The following is an 18,651-nucleotide window of genomic DNA, read 5'->3' on the forward strand; positions in this document are numbered from 1 at the left end:
TCCAGGCTACGGAAAGAAATTTTACACCTGAGTAATAAGACAACTCCATTGAAAGGCCAAAGACTTCACGGCACACGTCACAAAAGAAAAAGTAAACATTCCAATAGTCATGTCCAAACATGCTTAACGTCATTATTCACTAGGGAAATGCAAATTCAAATGCAAATCCACATAAGGTGCCACTGTCTACCCAACAGAGTGGCTGAAACTCGAAAGTCTGACAACCGAAGTCTTAGCACGGGATGTGGAGCAACCGTAACCCCAGCCATTGGTGGTGGGAATGTAACGCTCTACAACCAGCTTGGAATCTAGCTCAGCACGTTTTCATGGTGTTAAATAGAATTTACCATATGGCCAACACTTTCACTTTTAGATATTTACCCATGAAAGATGACAACACGTGCCCATAAAAAGACTTACACAAATATTTAAAGTGGCTTTGTTCATAATAGCCCCAAACTGGAAACAACCCATATGTCTGTCAACAGATGAATTATCCATAAACAAATGGTGGAATCCAGTGACATACTGCTTGGCAGTGAAAAAGAGCGGAGCACTTATTCACACAGCGATATGGATGAAGCTTGCTTATACCGAGTGAAAGGAGCCAGACACACAAGACAACGTATGATTTTATTTATATAAAGTTCTAGAACTGGAGCAAGCAATCTGTATTAAGAGAAAGGAGATCAATAATAATTGGCTGGAACCTAGAACATGGGGAAATGAATTGCAAGGGGGCAGTTTTTGGGGTGATAGAAATATTCGATATCTTGACTATGGTAGTGGTTATATGTGAAAAACTCACTTAACAATACACTTAAATATGTATTTAATTGTATATAAATTATACCTCAATTAGTTGGTTTTAAAAAGTTTTTCTTTTTTTTAAAAAAAGGGTAATGCTAACTTGTTGCTTATCCATGGATGACAGAGATTCAATTTCTACTTTTTCCATTTGGATAATCATTTTTGGGGTTCACTTACTGAACAGCCCCCCTCCTTGCCTGATTTTTCTGCCTAGCTACTTCTGTTATATACCAAAGTTCCATGTATGTGTGGGCCAGCTTATGTGCTCGCTATTCCATTTCATTGATCAATGTTTATCCTGCCTTAATTATTTTAACCTTGTAATAAGTCCTGTTATCATTATTCTCTTTCTTCAGAAATGTTTTGGCGCTTCTTGAGCCTGTGTTCTTTTGTACACATTTTATAAAGAGCTCCTCTGTTTGTATGTTCCATGAAAAAACCCTGTTGGAATATTGGTAGCAGTTGTATTGATTTTATAGCTAAATTCAGATAGACTTTGAATTTTTGCAATATTAAATCTTTCTATTCATAACTGTGGTGTATCTTTCCACTTATTAAAATCTTTAATGTCTCTCAGTACAGTTTATAATTTTCCCTATGAAATTCCTGCACATAATTTTGAAAGATTTATTTCAGTCCACTTGATGTTTCTTATTTTTTCGTAAGTGAAATCTTCCTTCTAATTACGTTTTCTTGTAGTTTATTGTTGATGTGCAGAAATCTGGTGTGTTAAAATATTAATCATATATCCAGGGAACTTTAGCTTTTGTTTTAGAAAGAAGCTCCTTAATCAGTGAGAACTTGTCATGTGTGTGCATGCATGCTTGTGCATATTTCAGAAAGTGGTGGTATTAAGGGTGTACTTTCCCCAGATCTTTAAGTCATTTTTTGTAGATGAATCTCTACATGTAAGGTTGGCCCTTGGTCTCAGGAGAGAATAATGGCTGGAGCTGGGATGGTCCCATCTTAAAGTTGAGCTGCCATTCGTGCAGCCATGGACGTCAGTAAGAGGGTCTTTTGTCAAACTATTATAATACTCTTGAGTTAAGACATCCACATATTTTCCTTCATAGGGATGGTTCTCCTGACACAGGCTGTAATTGTTAAAAACGTATCCCTCTTCTCTTTTAGTATCCGGAGTGTGATGCAGAAGTATCTCGAGGAGAGAAATGAAATAACCTTTGACAAGATTTTCAATCAGAAAATTGGTAAGTCCTGCCTATTCATCTGGCCTACTTTAACTTCATGATATCAGGTGGCACAACAGTTATGTATAAATGCAGCCCCTAGTGTTTTTATGTTCTTTATAGCTCAAGCTGGGCATGAAGGAAATGTCAGGTAATTCACTGATACTCAGTGATTACTTGTATTCTTATGAATATATCTTGTGAACAAGCCAGTGGGAAACAGTTTGATTGGAGGTTTTAAGGCTGTTTTGGGAGGTTACCAGAACAAAGGATGGGCTCTCTGTTTGGATCTGCTTCCGAGGTTCTCAGCTTCTTACTGCTGTTGTGCTTTCTGTAATCACAGGGAGTTTTCATAAACATCATCCCTTTCTTGGGGTTGGCTTCTGCCCTTCCAGAGCGTGGGGCTGGGTTACTTGATTTTGGCAGCATTCACGGGTTTATGGGTTTCGTGTGCCGTCCATTGTTGCCAGTTCCATCTCAATTACTCTTGTTCCTGTGGCCCCATTCAGAGTCTCTACTGAGCAGGTCACCAGGACTCCCCCTGCTGTACACACAGAGGTCAAGGGCCCATCTCTCCCTGGCGACGCCCAGTCCTGGCCAGGGCTGATCCTGGCCCGTGCAGATGACGTGTGGCTGTGTAGGAGTGCTCTGTGGCTGCCATAGTTAGCGCCTAGAGAAATCAGCACTGAACAGGAATTGCTTTAGTGTAGAGTTTCTTGGCCGATGAAGAAATGAGAGAGGTTCTCACCTGCCTTCTGAAAGGCCGACAGTTTAGGGGTGAGTGTCTGCTGGGTTAGATAAGAGCTGTGGTGTACATACTTTTTACCCCATTCCCCCCAAATCAGTTCCTGCTGTGCAGAAATTTCCGAAATAATATTTTATTCTCAGCTAGGATAGGATTCATCATGTGGCCTGTCAGTTGGCTATATTGTTAATCTGCCCATAGTGATGTGATACACAGATAATTCTAGGGTATTTCCATGAAACCCGCAGAGCTGGGTGTAAGAGAATCAATAGGATGCTCATTTCCTTTCTTTGCACCTTGCTTGCCTCCCACAATTACTCATAAGCTTTGCTGAGGGACTGGGTCTTAGTTTTTAAATTGTTTTACTACTGAGAGAAATTGTTAAAATATCAAGAAATGAAGGTCTTACTAAAGTTCCCTGAAACATCGATTCTGCGTTCAGTTCTGTTTCCGTGATTCTTAGATAGGGACTGACCCAGTTGAGACTGAATATTCTTAGAGCTAATTCAGGGTTGCCCCCTCCATTTACAGGTAAGGAGGTGTAGACTCAGCGTGGTGAAGGGACGTGTTTTGAGTCACAGTTCTTCTCTACCCTGGTAATTCTTTAAAGATGGTTGGAAAGGAAACAGTGAACGTAAAATGTACTGTAGAAAGTCACCTGGTAAGAACTGGATCGATTTTTAGAAAGACTTGGATGTTCTTTCAGTTTTTTTTTTCTAAGTAAAGCAGAAACCAGTGCAGCAAGTGTGGAGTTTGACAAAGCACTTTTCACCTAGTCTATTAAAATTAGCCAGTCTGTGACAGCAACCTTCAGTAGTCATTGCTTCTGTGATAACCTGTGAAACACAGTGGTGGAAAGGTGGGTGACATGCTCTGGAGAAGCAGATGAGGGGGGCTGTCTGTGCTCTGAGGACAACGTGTGCAAAGCCCTGAGCCACGAAGACATATGCCACCTATCAGCAGGATTCAGTTGGGAAACAACAGCTCAGTTGGAAGGGTTTGGCTTTCATCTTCATTGCTATTGCTGCTTCTCATTGTTTTCATGGTGTTTGGTTAAATGCTCTCCTTTGCTTCTGATTTTGTACCAAAAAAAAAAAGAAAAACCAAAAAAAACCCCCAAACAAACAAAATAAAATGATCATGATAACAAGAGAGAGAAACAGTCTTTGGAAGGAAAGGGGAAAAGGGAATTAATTATTTACCAAAAATTTTTAAATTTGTTTTTTTACAGTAAAATTTTTACATTTAAGAAATTTTTTTGTTTATAAAAATTTATATTTTTAATGAAAATTTTAATTTTTAAAACTATATTCAGATACATTTTACATAGCCTAGAATTCACCCATTGAATGTATACAGTTGGTGGTTTTTAGTGTATTCACAGAGCTGTGCAGCCATCATCACAGCCTCATTTGGAACATTTTCAACACCCCTAAAGAAAGTCCATGGCCATTAGCATTCACTGCCCGTTCTCCCCCTCCCCCAGCCCCTGGATGCCACTAATCGAATTTCTGCCTCTACGGATTTGCCTATGTATTCACTCCGAATACATGGAATCCCCCAGCATGTGGCCTTTTGCATCTGGCTTCCCTCAGCATAGTATTTTCAAGGTTCACCCATGTTGCAGCACATATCAGGACTTCATTCCTTTTTTATTCTCGATAATATTCCATTGGATGGACATGCCCCATTTTGTTTATCTTTTTATCCGTTGGTGGACACACGTGGGTTGCTTCCACTTTTTAGTGACTGTGAATAATGCTGCTTACGAGAGGAAGGCATTTTTTTTTTTATTAATTTCAGGTGTACAAAACAATGTAATAGACATTTCATCCCTCACAAAGTGATAACTCCCCTCCCCCCAGTCTCTTGCCGCTCTGACATGTATATAGCTGTTACAATTCCATTGACTCTGTTTCCTAGGAAGGTATTTTTTAACATATAATTTGTGTAAGTGGTTCGCTGCGACAAGGACTTACTGGTAGATGATGACAAACCTGCTGTCCCCGAGAGCTCTCACTCTACTTCCTGAAATGCATGGATGATTCTCTTGTGTTTTCTGCTCCCTGCTCTCCCTTCTGTAGCCCCTTTCCTGTCTGCCATCCCCCCAACAAACGTGCAGCTCCCCAAACATGTCCTTTCCATTGTTGGGATTGAAACCTTACCTGACACTGGCCCTGGGAGCCTTTGATCTGAGTGCCTAATGGTATTAATGTGACCACTGAACCTTAGCTTCAGCCACACAGATTCTTCCCTGAGAGCCCTTCACTGGACACTGATGGTCTGTGACTTTCATCTCAGTTAAGCTGTTAAAAAAAAAACCCTAAAAATTATTTAAATAATTCCGTCTCCCTTTCCTTCCGATTTGTGAGCTTGGAGCTGGTCAGCAGAAGCTGTTTACACTTGGAAGTTGATAGAGAAGAACAGCTGCTGATTGGGGGCAGGGGTGGGGTGGGGCGGGACCAGAGCACAGGGTAACCCGCCCGACACCAGCCTATCATTATGTTTAGCTGTGTATTTAACGTGTCTAGCGCTTGTCTGTCTCGTCCCTGCTTTTGCTCTGTGGCGTTCTCATTTCCTGGCTGGCATTAGGGGTCGGGGAAGAGTGGAAGGTGGCCCATAGCAGGAGTAAATTTGGCTGTCCGGGTCTCTCTGCCCATTTCAGCACCGTTCTTTCTCCCTTTGTGTCTCCCATCTGTCCCATCTGCCCCTTTCTGTGACCATCTCCATGTGTTACCTGCCGCCTTGTTGGATCTCTGTGTTACCCCTTGTGGCTTTTCTGTGGTTCTCCTGTTTCTGTTGCACCCTCTGTACCCCTGCCCATCAGCTCTTTTCCTCTCCCCTCATACCTTACCAATGTCCCTCTGCCAACGGTTAGTGCAGGGTTTGGGGGTGCCCTCCATCGTGTGCTGTAGCCAGTTTGTAAAAATGTTTTGTGAAATGAAAAAAGCTCTGAAGCTGGGCTGAGATAATGGGTGATTGGCAGATCCATTGGCTACACCCCGAACTGGTTGTTATTTCATTACTTTTCTTATCTCTAAAAGTGGGGATAATAATAGTAGCTACTTCATAAGGCTGTTTTGAGGATTCAGCAGGAAATGTTTGCGAAGCCCTTGACACAGTGATTGGTCTTTAGCAGATGCTTAATCAGTGAAAGCTCTTAAATTGTTCATTATAAAATTTTTTCACCATACACAAAAGTGGGCTAGACTAGTGAACCCCCATACCTATACATCACCCAGATCCAGAATTTTTCAACATGTTGCTATACTTGCTTTATCCATCTGCTCTTTTTGTGGTTGTTGAAATATTTTAAAGCAATTAGCAAGTACATCATGACCTCTCAGTCCTATATGCATCTCTAAAAAATATGTATGTTTTCTTATACAGCCTCAATACCTTTATCCCAACCAATGAGAATTTATGGTGATTCTTTGTACATTCTAATACTGAGTATAGTCTATATTCAAATTTTTCTCATTAAAAACCTCTTCTTGGTTTGTTTGAATCAGGATACAAATATTGTTCTTATATTGTAATTGGTAATAATGTCTCTTTTAATCTAGAGCAGGTCCCTTCACCTGCCACCCTACCATCCCCCCCCCCCCCCCATTGACTTATTGTAGAAACTGGGCCAGTTGTGTTATAGAATGTTCCACATTCTGGATTTTTCTGTTTGCTTCTTCATGGTTTCATTTAAGTCACACTTCTACTTCCTATGTTTCCTGTAAACTGAGAGTTAGATCTCACCGCTTGATTAGAATAAGGTTCGACTTTTTTGGCAAGAGTCCTTCACACGTGGTGCTGTGTGCTTTGTAGCGGGAGGGACACTACATGTAGGTGTCATCCTGGAGTCATGTCTCTAAAGTGGGCTCGGATGTGGTCGGCTCTCAAGTTCCTCATTAAGCTGTCATCTGCTGTTTGTTTCTTTCTCGTTGGCGATCTTTGTCTAAATCAGTTCTTTTATTAGGGAGTTACAACATGGTGAGTTTTCTAATTATGCTCTTCCTTCCACATTTATTACTTGTACAGATCAACTGTAGCTATTTGGCTGCCTTTACATGTAGTTCATGTAGGAAAGGCAGGTGTGATTAGAAGAATTCTAAAATGACCCCCATGACCTTCGCCACCTGGCGTTACTGCTAAAAGAGATTTTGCAGGTAGTATAATGAAGGTTATGATCTGCATGGGCTTAATCTACTCACACCAGAGAATTTCCTCTTGCTGATAGCAGCGGAGGAAGTCAGAAAGATTGAAGGCACACGAGGGAGTTCGGTGCGCCATCACCAGCTTTTCAGACAGAGGGAAGCACACAAGAAGGCAAGTGGGTGACTTCTAGGAGCTGAGAGTGACCCCTTGCTAACAGGCAGCAAGGAAACAGAGATCTCAGTCCTGCAACCCCAGGAACTGAGTCCTTCTAACAGCCTGAATGAGTTTGGGAGCAGATTCTTCCCTGCAGCCTCTAGACCTAAGAACCCAATTGTTCAGCACCTTGATTTTGGCCTTAATGAGACGCTAAGCAGAAAACTGGGAGGACCCCACCTGGACTTCTGACATGCAGAACTGTGAGATGAAACGTGGGTGGTGTTCATAAGTCGCTGAGTTTGTGGTGATGACTAATACAATAGCATAGATACTTCTGTGTTTTTAATTGCAAATTTTTGGGGGAAATAGAAGAGTGACAGCTGCTTTTATCCTCCTCATCCTTAATTAGAAATTATAATGTCTTAATGGTTAGTAATGAAGTTGATTCCTAAGTTGCTGTCAGTAAAATGTACACATTTAGATATTGATATAATGTTCTTGGTTTGGCTCATTGAAAGAATGGTTTTAAAGGGGTACTACTGGTTATTGAATAGACAGTAAAATTAGTTATAGTTAAGGTAATTTTGTTACAATTTTCTTCTATAATATATATTGAAATTATCATTACATTGTATGCAAATGAGTCACATGGCATTTGATAAGTTCCATCTGTCTGTCGACAGTCTACTTAGGTTCTGTGTCTGCATACCCTCTCCTGTTAGAGGAAGATGTTTCTCATTATGAGGAGACTCCGAAATAGATACTTAATTCATGAGGTATGCCAATGTTACTTTCCTGTATAAAGAACATCATGGTTAATGTAGTATTACATCACATAATACCACGGAAGACATTTCATTTTATAACATTGACTTCAGAGCTTAATCCAGAGTTTGAATATTACTCTTTTTGAATTTGTGTGAAATAATGTTCGTGTCTTTTAGGCCAAAATAAAACTTTGCATTTTTTACGTTTTAAAAAACTGCTTTTCTGAGGTATGGTTTTACATGCCATAAAATTCACCATTGTAAGTTATAATGTAATGAGTTTTAGTAAATTTACAGAGTTGTGCAACCATCACCACACTCTAATTTTAAAACATTTCCACACTTCAAAGAGATCCCTCATGCCCATTTGTAGTTACCCTCTGTTCCCAGCCCCACTCCAGGCAATCATTAATCTGCTTTCTGTCTCCATATAATTTGCCTTTTCTGAACATTTCATACGAATGGCATCTTACAGTGTGTAGACTTGTAGTCTTGCATCCGGCTGATTTCACTTAGACAAGGTTTTGGAGGTTCCTCATGTTTTTGGATGTAGTGTCCTTCATTCTCTTTTGCTGATGAGTAATATTCTGTTAAATGGAGAGACCACATTTTGTTCATCCGTTCACCAGCTGATGGACATTTGCATTATTCCCACTTTGTATCTGTTACAAACGATGCTGCTCTGAACCTTTGTGTACAAGTGTGGACATATCTATATCTCTATATATCTATATATCTACCTATCTATCTAATGTTTATATAGTACTTCATTAAAGTTAAAACTTTCTGCACATCAAAAGTCACCATTAAGAAAATTTTCTCCCACTTTTGGGAGAAAATACTTGTAAATCACCCATATGATAAATAACATAAATAAAGACAATCAATTTGGAGAGGGGGTAAAAGATTTAAATAGACATTTCACCGAAGAAGATATACGAATGGCTAGTTGGCATAAATATGTTCAGTATCATTAATTATTAGGGAAATACAAATCAAGACCACAATGAAGTACCACTTCTTACCCACTAGACTGCTGTAATCAGTAAGACAGACAACAGCAAGGGCCGATGAGGCTACAGCCAGCCTGGAGCCCTCATACATTGACGGTGAGAATATAAAATAGGACAGCCACTCTGGAAAACAATTAGTGATTTGTTAGAAGGTTAAATATGAATGTACCACACACTATATAGATATCTATATATATTTTTTATAGTCATACTTTGGTGTCAGATATAAGAGCTATTTGCCTAACTGAAGTCCATAAAGATTTTCTTCTAGAAGTTTTATCATCTTAGCTCTTGCACCTAGGTCTTTGGTTGATTTTTTAGTTTTTGTGTATGGTGTGGGGTACGGGTCTTCACCCTTTTTTGCATGTGGACATCCAATTGTCTGAACACCATTTGTGCAAAAATGTTTCTTTTCACCATTAGATTGTCTGTGCACCTTTTGTTGAAAATTAATTGACCATAACTGTGAGGACTTATTTCTGGACTCTGAGTTTTGTTTCATTAATCTGTATGTCTGTCTGATCCAGTACCACACTGTCTTGATTACTGTAGCTTTATAGTAAGTTTTGAAATGGGAGGAAATAAAAATCCTCCCACTTGTTCTTTTTATTTATTTATTAAAAAAATTTTTTTTATTACTTTTTGCTACTCTGGGTCCTCTGTATTTCCTCATGAATTTTAGCATCAGTTTTTCGATTTCTGTATTTAAAAAAATCCTGGGATTTTCATAGGGATTGTGTTGAATCTGTAAGTCAATTTGAAGAGAATTGCCAATTTAACAATATTGAGTCTTCCAATCCGTGAAAATGAAATGTCTCTACATTTATGTAAGTCATCTTTAATTTCTCTTGGCAGTGCTTTTTTGCTTTTAGTCTTATACCTCTTGTTAAATTTATCCCCAAGTATTTTAATAGTTTTGATGCTCTTGTGAGTGGAATTGTTTCCTTAATTTCATTTTTGGTTGTTCACTGCTGGAACATGGAAATAGATGGGTTTTTGTATAGCGAGCTTGTATCCTGCAACCTCGCTGAACTAGTATATTAGTTCTCATGTGTGTATGTATATATGTGTGCACATGTGTGTGTGTGAATTCCTTAGGATTTTATGCAGACAGGATCCTGTCTCTGAATAAAAACAATTTTACTTCTTTCCATCTGGTGCCTTTTCTTTTCAATTTTTACTTTTCACTTGATTTCTTAAATAATTTTTATGTTGGTCTCAAACATATTTAGCATGATTTCAAAGAACATTTACCTAGAAAGAATACATAAATTTTTTTTGGTGTTTGGGGATAAGGCATAGGAAATATACTTGCCATTGGCTTTGGAAACAAAAATATGTTTCATTGTAAAAAGAATACATTGGAAAAACAAATTGTACCTTACAGACCCCTTTTTAAAAAAATTCTGAGCAGTCTCTCTAGAAATAAATAAAGATGGACACAAATATGTCATAGGTACCTATTAATAAAATTCGGTAATTATAAAGACCAAAGATACTGAAAAGCATAAAAGAATAAAACATTTTAGGGTTACTTTTTTATTTTTTTAAATCCGTTTCAAAGAACAAAATTTCCAATCTGTAGTTTATCAAATTACTGAAGTGTTTTGTACTTCAAAACATAATAGATGGTTAAAACCTGCAAATAATTTATAACTGTGCAACTTCCAATTCAAAGGCTGGGATTAAATCATAGCAAATTGAGCACTTTTGCATATGGCTGCTGTGAGGGAAATCTTAACCAGGGAAGCTGTGTCAGTCCTTGTTTTCTCCTTTGTTTGGCAGTTTCGGTCTCTGTCCCTGTGAGAGGCCTTCCCTGACACAGCCCCCCCCACCCCTCCCGGTCACACCAGGTTCCCACCCTGTCCCATCTGTAGAACTTTCTCCCGCTGACAGCAACCAACCAGTAAGGAGAATCAAAACCTTGGGGCCCCATTCAACTCAGCATCAATTATCCGTGCCTTTGTGGGGAGGCTTTTAGTGAGGGGACGAGTTAAAGATCCATGTAAACTTTCAAACAGCAGACATGAACACTTGGCTAAGCACAGCTAATTGGATTTTCAGTTGAAAAGGCAATGCAGCAACAGGCAACTGGTGGTGAGGGAACCTAGAAAAACGAGGGGCACACATTCTGCGCAGTGTGAACATCAGTTTCCTAATAAGAAACCTGCCCAGAGAGGAAAGGCACTAGAGAAGAGGGAAGAGCTGTTAGCACCTAAAAACCTACGGGCAGGCAGGCTTTTCAGTCGGCTTGCGCTTGCGTATCTCTGTTCGCTTCTACAAGCCTGAGTATGGGTTCCTAGCGTTGGAGTCCGCCGGAGCCGGAAGACGCCCCTCCCCTGTAGTGTGTAGCCTCTGCCACTCCAAAAGCTTGGGGCATCTGTGAGGTGTGAGGCCGCTTTCAAAGAGGATAAAAAGGCTAAACCAGTTCTGTGGGAGAATGTAGCTGTCTTTTTTTTTGAAACCAGTTTATTAGGACTGGTTTTCCTTTTTAAAGCCATCATTCAAGTTCTAAAATCAGCCATAATGATCACTTCCAAGAAAAATTAAGAAAAGCTACATTTTACTGGAATAACGCAGTCCATTAACATCTAATCACAAGAAGTCTAGGAACGCTGGTGTGCCACCACTCGACCCCGGATCTGTAGGCTGGCAACTCGGTGGCCTTTCAGATTGTTGCGGTTTAATTTTCCCTGAGCATTTCTGAGCCATGCTTGATAGGAATTACTATTAGTTTAGGACCATGATGGCTACCTGTGTACTAAATACTGCGTGTTTTCTGTGCTAGGTAAATCACGTGACCGGGTTCGCACAACCCCCAGGAGGCGGAGCCTGGGTTACACAGACATATGCTCTTCACAACTGCTTTATTCTGCCCCTCGTCAGCAAAAGTTAGTGTGGAAATTAGCACACATACGGAATTCCTTTCTTTCTTTTTTAATAACACATCAACTATCCCATTCCTATTTAATATGTTATGGCACTAAAATCTAGAATTGGAAGGGGGGATGCACGAAGATCTGTGTGGAGCGGGTCTACTTCTGTGCTTCGCTCAGCGAGACATTCACAGTGAGTATGTTTTGAGAGCCTCCCTGGAAATGTCTCATTCAGCTAAAGGGCACACGAGAAGACTGAGATAGCATCAGGTCACAGAGGGCTTCCGTCCCCAACCAGCTCCCTCTGCAAAAGATGCGAAACCCACAGATGGCTGGCATGCAGCATCCATCAGGTGTAAAGTGTGTTTACTACCGCCAAGGAGCCCCCGAGATTCATGGCGAGATTCATGCGCAGGGCCGCTGGTGATGTTTCCGAGGCATGAGTTTAAACCCCAAGGCTCGTATTGGGAAGCTAGTCTCATAGCTGAGAGGTCAGCCTAGCCCATAAGCCAGCACCTGCAGCTGACTCACCTTTGAGCTCTCTGCCTGCCAAGATCCATATATTTAAGGGGGGAAATATTACATGCTCGAGCAATGTTAACAAATGTGGGGTCTTAATATATGTTGGTAGAGAAGGCTCAGGAAACATCAGCTCTACTGGAAGAGCTGTCCATCAGCTTTTAGATCTGACCGTGGGGGGATGATGGGAGCCTTTTAGGATTTGAAGAGCCCCAGGTGTGTGAAGAAATTCCAGGTGGCAGTGCACGGTTGTACTGTCCCCCTGTTTTTATAATAGCTCTTTTGGAAATACCTTTTCTGAGAGTTTTATACCTTGTCCTTGATTCATTTTAGTATTTCTACTTCTACTCAAAGTCAAAACCAGGAAATATGGAGATAGACCATGAGGTCATTGTTAGGCAGTGTTTGAAATCTATTGCTAAAAATACACCCATTTGTTCAGTAAATTTCATTGTGTGCCATGAGTTCTTGTGGGCGCTGAGGAAGGCATCAGTGGATAGCACTGAAATCTGTGTCTTTATGGAGCTAATGTTCTGCAGGGGAGGCCAGACCAACAAGCACACACAGGCAGACCTTGGAGATACTGCGGTTGGGTTCCAGACCACCGCAATAAAGCGAAAGTTGCAATACAGTGAGCCACACAAAGTGTTTGGTTTTGCAGTGCATATAAAAGTTATGTTTACACTGTACTGTAGCCTGTTAAGTGTGCACTAGTATTATGTCTACAAAGCAATATATATACCCTACTTAAAAAATGTTTCATTGCTAAAAAATACTAACCATCATTTGAACCTTCAGTGGGTTATTATCTTTTTGTTGGTGGAGAGTCTTGCCCCGATGTTGATGAAAACGCAGTATTTGGGAAGTACAGTGGAATAAAGCACGATAAAATAAGGTATGCCCGTACCGCACATGTGGTTGTACATTATTGGAGCGTCGTGGAACGTGAAGAGAGGCAGGGGCTGCTGGTGTTTGTGGCAGTTTCAAATTGCGTGTTTTGAGAAGGTGCCACATAATGGGACAGTTGAACAAAGCCCTGGGGATGGCGAGGGAGCGGAGCCCTTGTGTATTTATGTAGGGGAAGCGGGCCCAGGCAGAGCACTCAGCAGGGTAGGGACCCTTAGAGTGGACCAATGTGGTGGAGGAATAGCGAGGAGGCCAGCGAGGCTGTGGCCACAGGGCTGGGTGCGAGTGACGGGTATGGGGGTCGAGAGGATTGTTAGGTCATCACGAGGATTTCAGCTTTTACTTGGAGTGAGGTGGGATGTAGGGAAGTGTGAGCATGGGGTGGCACACTCTGACTCAGGCAGTGTGCACAGAGCAGTCTGGTTGTCCCGGAAGCACGGGTCGGGGAGACAGAATGCAGCAGCTTCTGTGACATGATGGTGAGAGAGAGAATGCTGACTCTTGGGCCAGTGGGGTAGCAGTGGAGGTGACGAGAGGTCACTGAATTCCAGACTTGAAGATAGGATTGTAATGAATTGTATTGTGGCACAAAAGGGGTTGGGAGGGACAGGGGCTTTCAGGGGACATAATGTCCTCAGGCTCACTTAAGGCCAGAAGGTGCAAGAAAGGCTCAGATAAGAAGCTGCGGATATATTGCGATGAATTTGTTCACGCATCTCCTAATTAAAGTAACTTGATTTGCGTAGCGGGCCATTTGTTGAAGAGAATTGCCACACCTCATTTGCATTCTGCCTGATGCTTTTAGGTCAGCCTTAGCTCAGAGCTGTGCCCCAAGTCTGCTTGCTGATGAACAGAGAAGATTCTTATGGTTTGTGTTAGACGAGAAAGCCCAGCAAAGGTGGGGCAGGGAGAGTTGTTCTAGCCCAGGGGTCTGCAAACATTTGAGACGGAAGTTCCTCCAGGGGTCAGCAAACTGCGGCTCAAGCCGTAGGCTCTGAGGTAAAACTGAAAATGAAAATAAAACTATCATAGTTTCATTTATAATATTACTTTATAAATTTTCCTTATTTGTAAAAATATATTTATGGCTCTCGAATAATTTTTAAATTGTTGTGAGGGACAGAATTGGCTCCTCCAGGGGTTGGCAAACTTTTGAGATGGAACGTACCCAAAGAACCGCATGTGGCTCGCGAGCTGCAGTTTGCCAGCCCCTGTTCTAGTCCCTCAAAGAGACTATTTAAAATAGTGGAACTCAAAAAGAGAAACCAGGCCAGCTTCTCAAAGAAGCAAATATTCTTACCTTGGAAGATGCACTTACTCCCTAAAGAAATCTTTCTTTTTTTTTTAATTGGAATTTTCACTGTAACTTTAAAAAAATCATCGTTGGTTTTCAAAGTTTGTTCTTTAGGAATCCGTTTGCTTATTATGTAATTTATGACTATTTAAGAGGATTGAAATTAGTTTTGTTTTGTGGCTTCTATTCTTAAACCAACAAGTGCGTTCAGAATTGGTGACGGAAAAGAACTTGAAACAGAATAGCTTACTGGAAACGTTGATTTGGGCACTTTTCCTTCTGGTGAGATACCTCACGTATGAGAATCCAATTGTTACTTATTTTTCCTTTGTTTACTGATAAATATGCTGTATGCTTGTGTTCTTACTTTTGTAAAACAATTTTATAGCGATATCATCTGCATACAGTAAGATGCATCCATTTTAAGCATAGTTTTGAGTTTTGATAGAGGTATACACTGTGTGTATTTACTGCCGCAACCCATATGTAGACCATTTCCATCACTTTAAAAGGTACATACTGGCCCCTTTGTATTCAGCTCACCTCACCCCCACGCAACCACTGATCAGTTTCAGTCACAATAGATTACACTTTTCTAGCATGTCATGTAAATAGAATCAAGCAGTATGCATGCTTTTGTGTCTGGCTTCTTTGCCTCAGACAGTGTCTCCTTGAAATTGATCTATATGGCTACTTGCATAGGGATTTTATTTGTTTTGTTGCTGAATAGTATTCCATAGTATGGACTTGACACAATTCCCATGTTCATGGATTGGGGTTTTCCACATTGGGGGCAATTATGAGTAAAGCTGCTATGGACATTTTTACAGAAGCCTAGAGGCCTAGCTGTGAACGTCTACTGTCATTTCTATTTGCCGTGTGCCCGAGAGAGGAATTGAAGGATCTCCTGTGATAGGTGCACACACATTACGACTGTTATGTCATCTTGATGAATTGTCCCCTTTGTCATTAGAAGTCCTTTATCCTGGTAATATTGGGTTGTTGGAAAAGTCATGACTCGTTTTTGCAACAAAAAGCAGAAAAAATACATCATGACTTTTCCGACAATCCAATACATTGTTCTGACATCAGCTTTGTCTAATATTGATAAAACCACTCCAGGTTTTTTGATATTAGTGTTTGCATGGTACATCTCTAACTCTAACTCTGACTTTTAATTAGACTCTTTAGACCATTTACAGTTAAATAATTACCAGCACAGTTGGATTTAAGTCTCGAATCCTATTTCCTTTGTTGCTTTTTTCTTCTTTTCCTGTCTTCTTTTGAATTGCATATATTCTAGAATGTTATGTTGTTGCCACTACTGGCTTAGCGCTCTGCCTCTTCATGTCATTTATTTACTTGGTGTTTCCAGGCACCTTGGCTTCCCTGAACTCCTGGTTCCCTGGCCTCAGTAAGACCACCGTGGGCTGCTTGGTCCCCTTCCCAGCATCACATTTCAGAAAGTGCGTCCAGGCCGAGAGCTGGCCCATCCTGGGGTCCTCCTGCGTTATTAACCTTCTCCCAGGGACTTGAGTCCTTTCCATGTCTGAAAACAGTTATTTCATATATTTTGTCGAGTTTTCTGGTTGTTATGGTGAGCGGTTAAGTCCAGCCCTTGTTAGTGTATCATGCCCTACAGTGTAATTTTATTTTTAAAATAAAATATTTAGCTCTTAATGGGAACACAGGTTAAAATGTGAAACTGGGACTACCTGTAAAACCCTAGACATATAACACTGCTGCTATAACTCCACATAGTAATTCACAGGTGGTGGTAAGTTCCCAGCTTACCCATAGCAGCACAGGTAACCTAAGAAGTGGAAGCTTTGAAAAAGTCTGTATGGTACCGTTTGCATGATGATGACAGTAACTATTGAGGCCTTAGGTGCTCAGTGCTTTCCATACAGATCTCGTTTAGTCTTCAGAATAACCCCACGTGGAGGTTGTTGGTAGCCTCATTTTATAGGTGAGAGGACTGACACTTAGTGCCTTGCCCCGTGTATGGCAGAAAGTGCTGGGCTGAGCTGGAAATGACCTTGCAGAGTGGGGACCTGCCACACCCCAGAGCGCAAGCTCTCAGACACGGTGCTGGGCTGACCTAACTAGGAGGCTTTTCCTGACTATGTAGATGCAGTGTCTCCTGGGGCAGCAGTGGAGTGCAGGTCAGGTAGTGCTGGAACTTCAAGCCTGGAGTGGTTAGTTTCTTCCTGAAACAGCCACTTGTTGCCGGAACAAAACAGGATGATTAATTTCCCACAAGAAGTGGTTCCGTAGAAACCCTCGCCCTCTCGTCATCATCTCTCTTTCTTTCTCCCCTCCTCCTACCTTTCTTCTTTCACGCTTCCTTTTCTTTCCTTTGTCTCTTTTCCTCCTTCTCTACCTGTCAAAATGGCATAAGAGCAACAGCAAAAAAGTATGAAATAAAAACCAATCACATATATGTACCCCTGTGTCCATTGCAGTGTTGTTTACAATTGCCAACATATGGAAGCAACCTAAGTGCCCATCAACAGATGATTGGATAAAGAAGGTGGGGTACATATACTATATACAATGGAATATTACTTAGCCATAAAAAGAATAAGTCTTACCATTCACAACAACACGGATGGACCTCGAAGGTATTATGCTAAGTAAAATAAGTCAGAGAAAGTCAAATACAATATGATTTCACTTATATGTGGAATCTAAAAAACAAAACAAACGAATTAGCAAATGAAACAGAAACAAACTCAGATACAGAGAACAAACTGATGGTTGCCAGAGGGGAGGAGTGGGGGGGATTGAACAGAGAAGGGGAAGGGGGACTAATATAATTTTGTATGTCAACTATAATTAAAAAAACATTTTTTTAAATTAAAAACAAAAACCCTGATCACAGTTGAATTTGTGAAACCGTAGTTTCTTAGGCTAAGTAGAACATTAGGTTTTATCTGTCCCAGTCCTTTTGTTTTATTGATCAGGAAACTAAGGAACATTGGCTCAAAGGAGTTGACTAAAACAGTGCCGCTTGTTGGCGTACAACAGAAGCTGGAGTTCAGGGTGGTGCCCTAACGCAGTAGCATATGGGGATCATCTGACTTCAGGGGGTTGTGAATGTCAGTGAGGCCTAAGCATCTCAGCGGTGCCATGTGGATAATGAAAAGCTGGTGATAGGAAAGAGACTAACTAGGTGATCTCTTTAATTAGTTGTTTAAGGGACTGTTTCTTTGAGGAAATGATTGAGTCCGAGAAAGGAGGATCTATCCCCGTGAAGACCAGGTGGAAGAGCCTTCTCAGTAGAGAGGGAACAGCATTGTCCATGGAAGGAACAGCATTGTAATTAGCTGGGGCAGGAAAAGCGCCGTGTGTTTTAGAAATAGCCAGAAGACCAAGGTCGGGAGCGCTGCGTGAGTGAGAAGTGGGGTGAAGTGAGGCGAGAGAGTTGGGCAGGACTCAGGGTTTTATTGTCTGTGTAATGGGAAGTGCTGGTAGGTTTTGACCTCGTCTGGTTTATGTTTCAAGATCACTCTAACCTCTCTATGGTAAATGAATTGTCAGGGTCAAAAGTGGGAGAGTGGAGGTGGGGAGATGAATTTGGAGGTTCTGCTGCCATCCTGGAATGTGCAGTGGTGGCAGGGTCGGGGCAGTGGAAGTGCAAGAAGGGGTGGGCTGGGGGTATACCCTGGAGGTGGAACCTGACAGGCTGGGTAATGAACATGGGGAGTGAGGGAGAAGAAGACCCCAGGGGAACTTAAGTGCTATTGAGGGGTGTGGTAGAAGATAGTGTACTTAGTTTCTATAATTTAGGGGAATAAATATATTCCATAAAGTACATTTCCTTAAAGTATTCAAAACTATGGGAGGAAAGGCACTAGCTAGTTAACGTATAGGAAGATTAAATGACGTGACAAAATGACATGGCTGTATGATGGAATTGGGCATATGTATTCTAATTCCCAGTCCCATAAGGCTTTGCAAGGCTCTTGGCCTCTGTGTCCTGCATCCTTGTCTGTGCCCGTCCACTCCCACGGGTCACCTCGCCTGATCCCACTGCTTCGCCTCCAGCCTTAGTGAGCCACTTGTTGCAGCCTTGTGACTCATTTGCCTAAAGGTCACTTCTAGTGTCTTGTGTTACTCCTGCTCCCTCTGGAACAAATCTACAACCTTCCTAATCATGTCCTCCCCTCTCTAGAAAACTTCAAACTCAGAAACCAAATCACACACACATACACCCCCCCCCCCCC

General features: G+C 41.3%; 1 protein-coding gene across 1 annotated transcript in view; it reads left to right on the top strand.

Moving 5' to 3' along the window:
• GRK3 (G protein-coupled receptor kinase 3) overlaps positions 1-18,651 on the top strand; it is a 118,925-nt gene that overhangs the window by 21,765 nt on the left and 78,509 nt on the right. The window contains exon 2 of the mRNA XM_019663948.1: positions 1,942-2,018. Coding sequence (XP_019519493.1) covers positions 1,942-2,018 — 77 coding nt within the window. The remainder of the gene's footprint in view (positions 1-1,941; positions 2,019-18,651) is intronic.

This window comes from Hipposideros armiger, unplaced genomic scaffold, assembly GCF_001890085.2.
Source record: "Hipposideros armiger isolate ML-2016 unplaced genomic scaffold, ASM189008v1 scaffold_411, whole genome shotgun sequence".
NCBI lineage: Eukaryota > Metazoa > Chordata > Mammalia > Chiroptera > Hipposideridae > Hipposideros > Hipposideros armiger.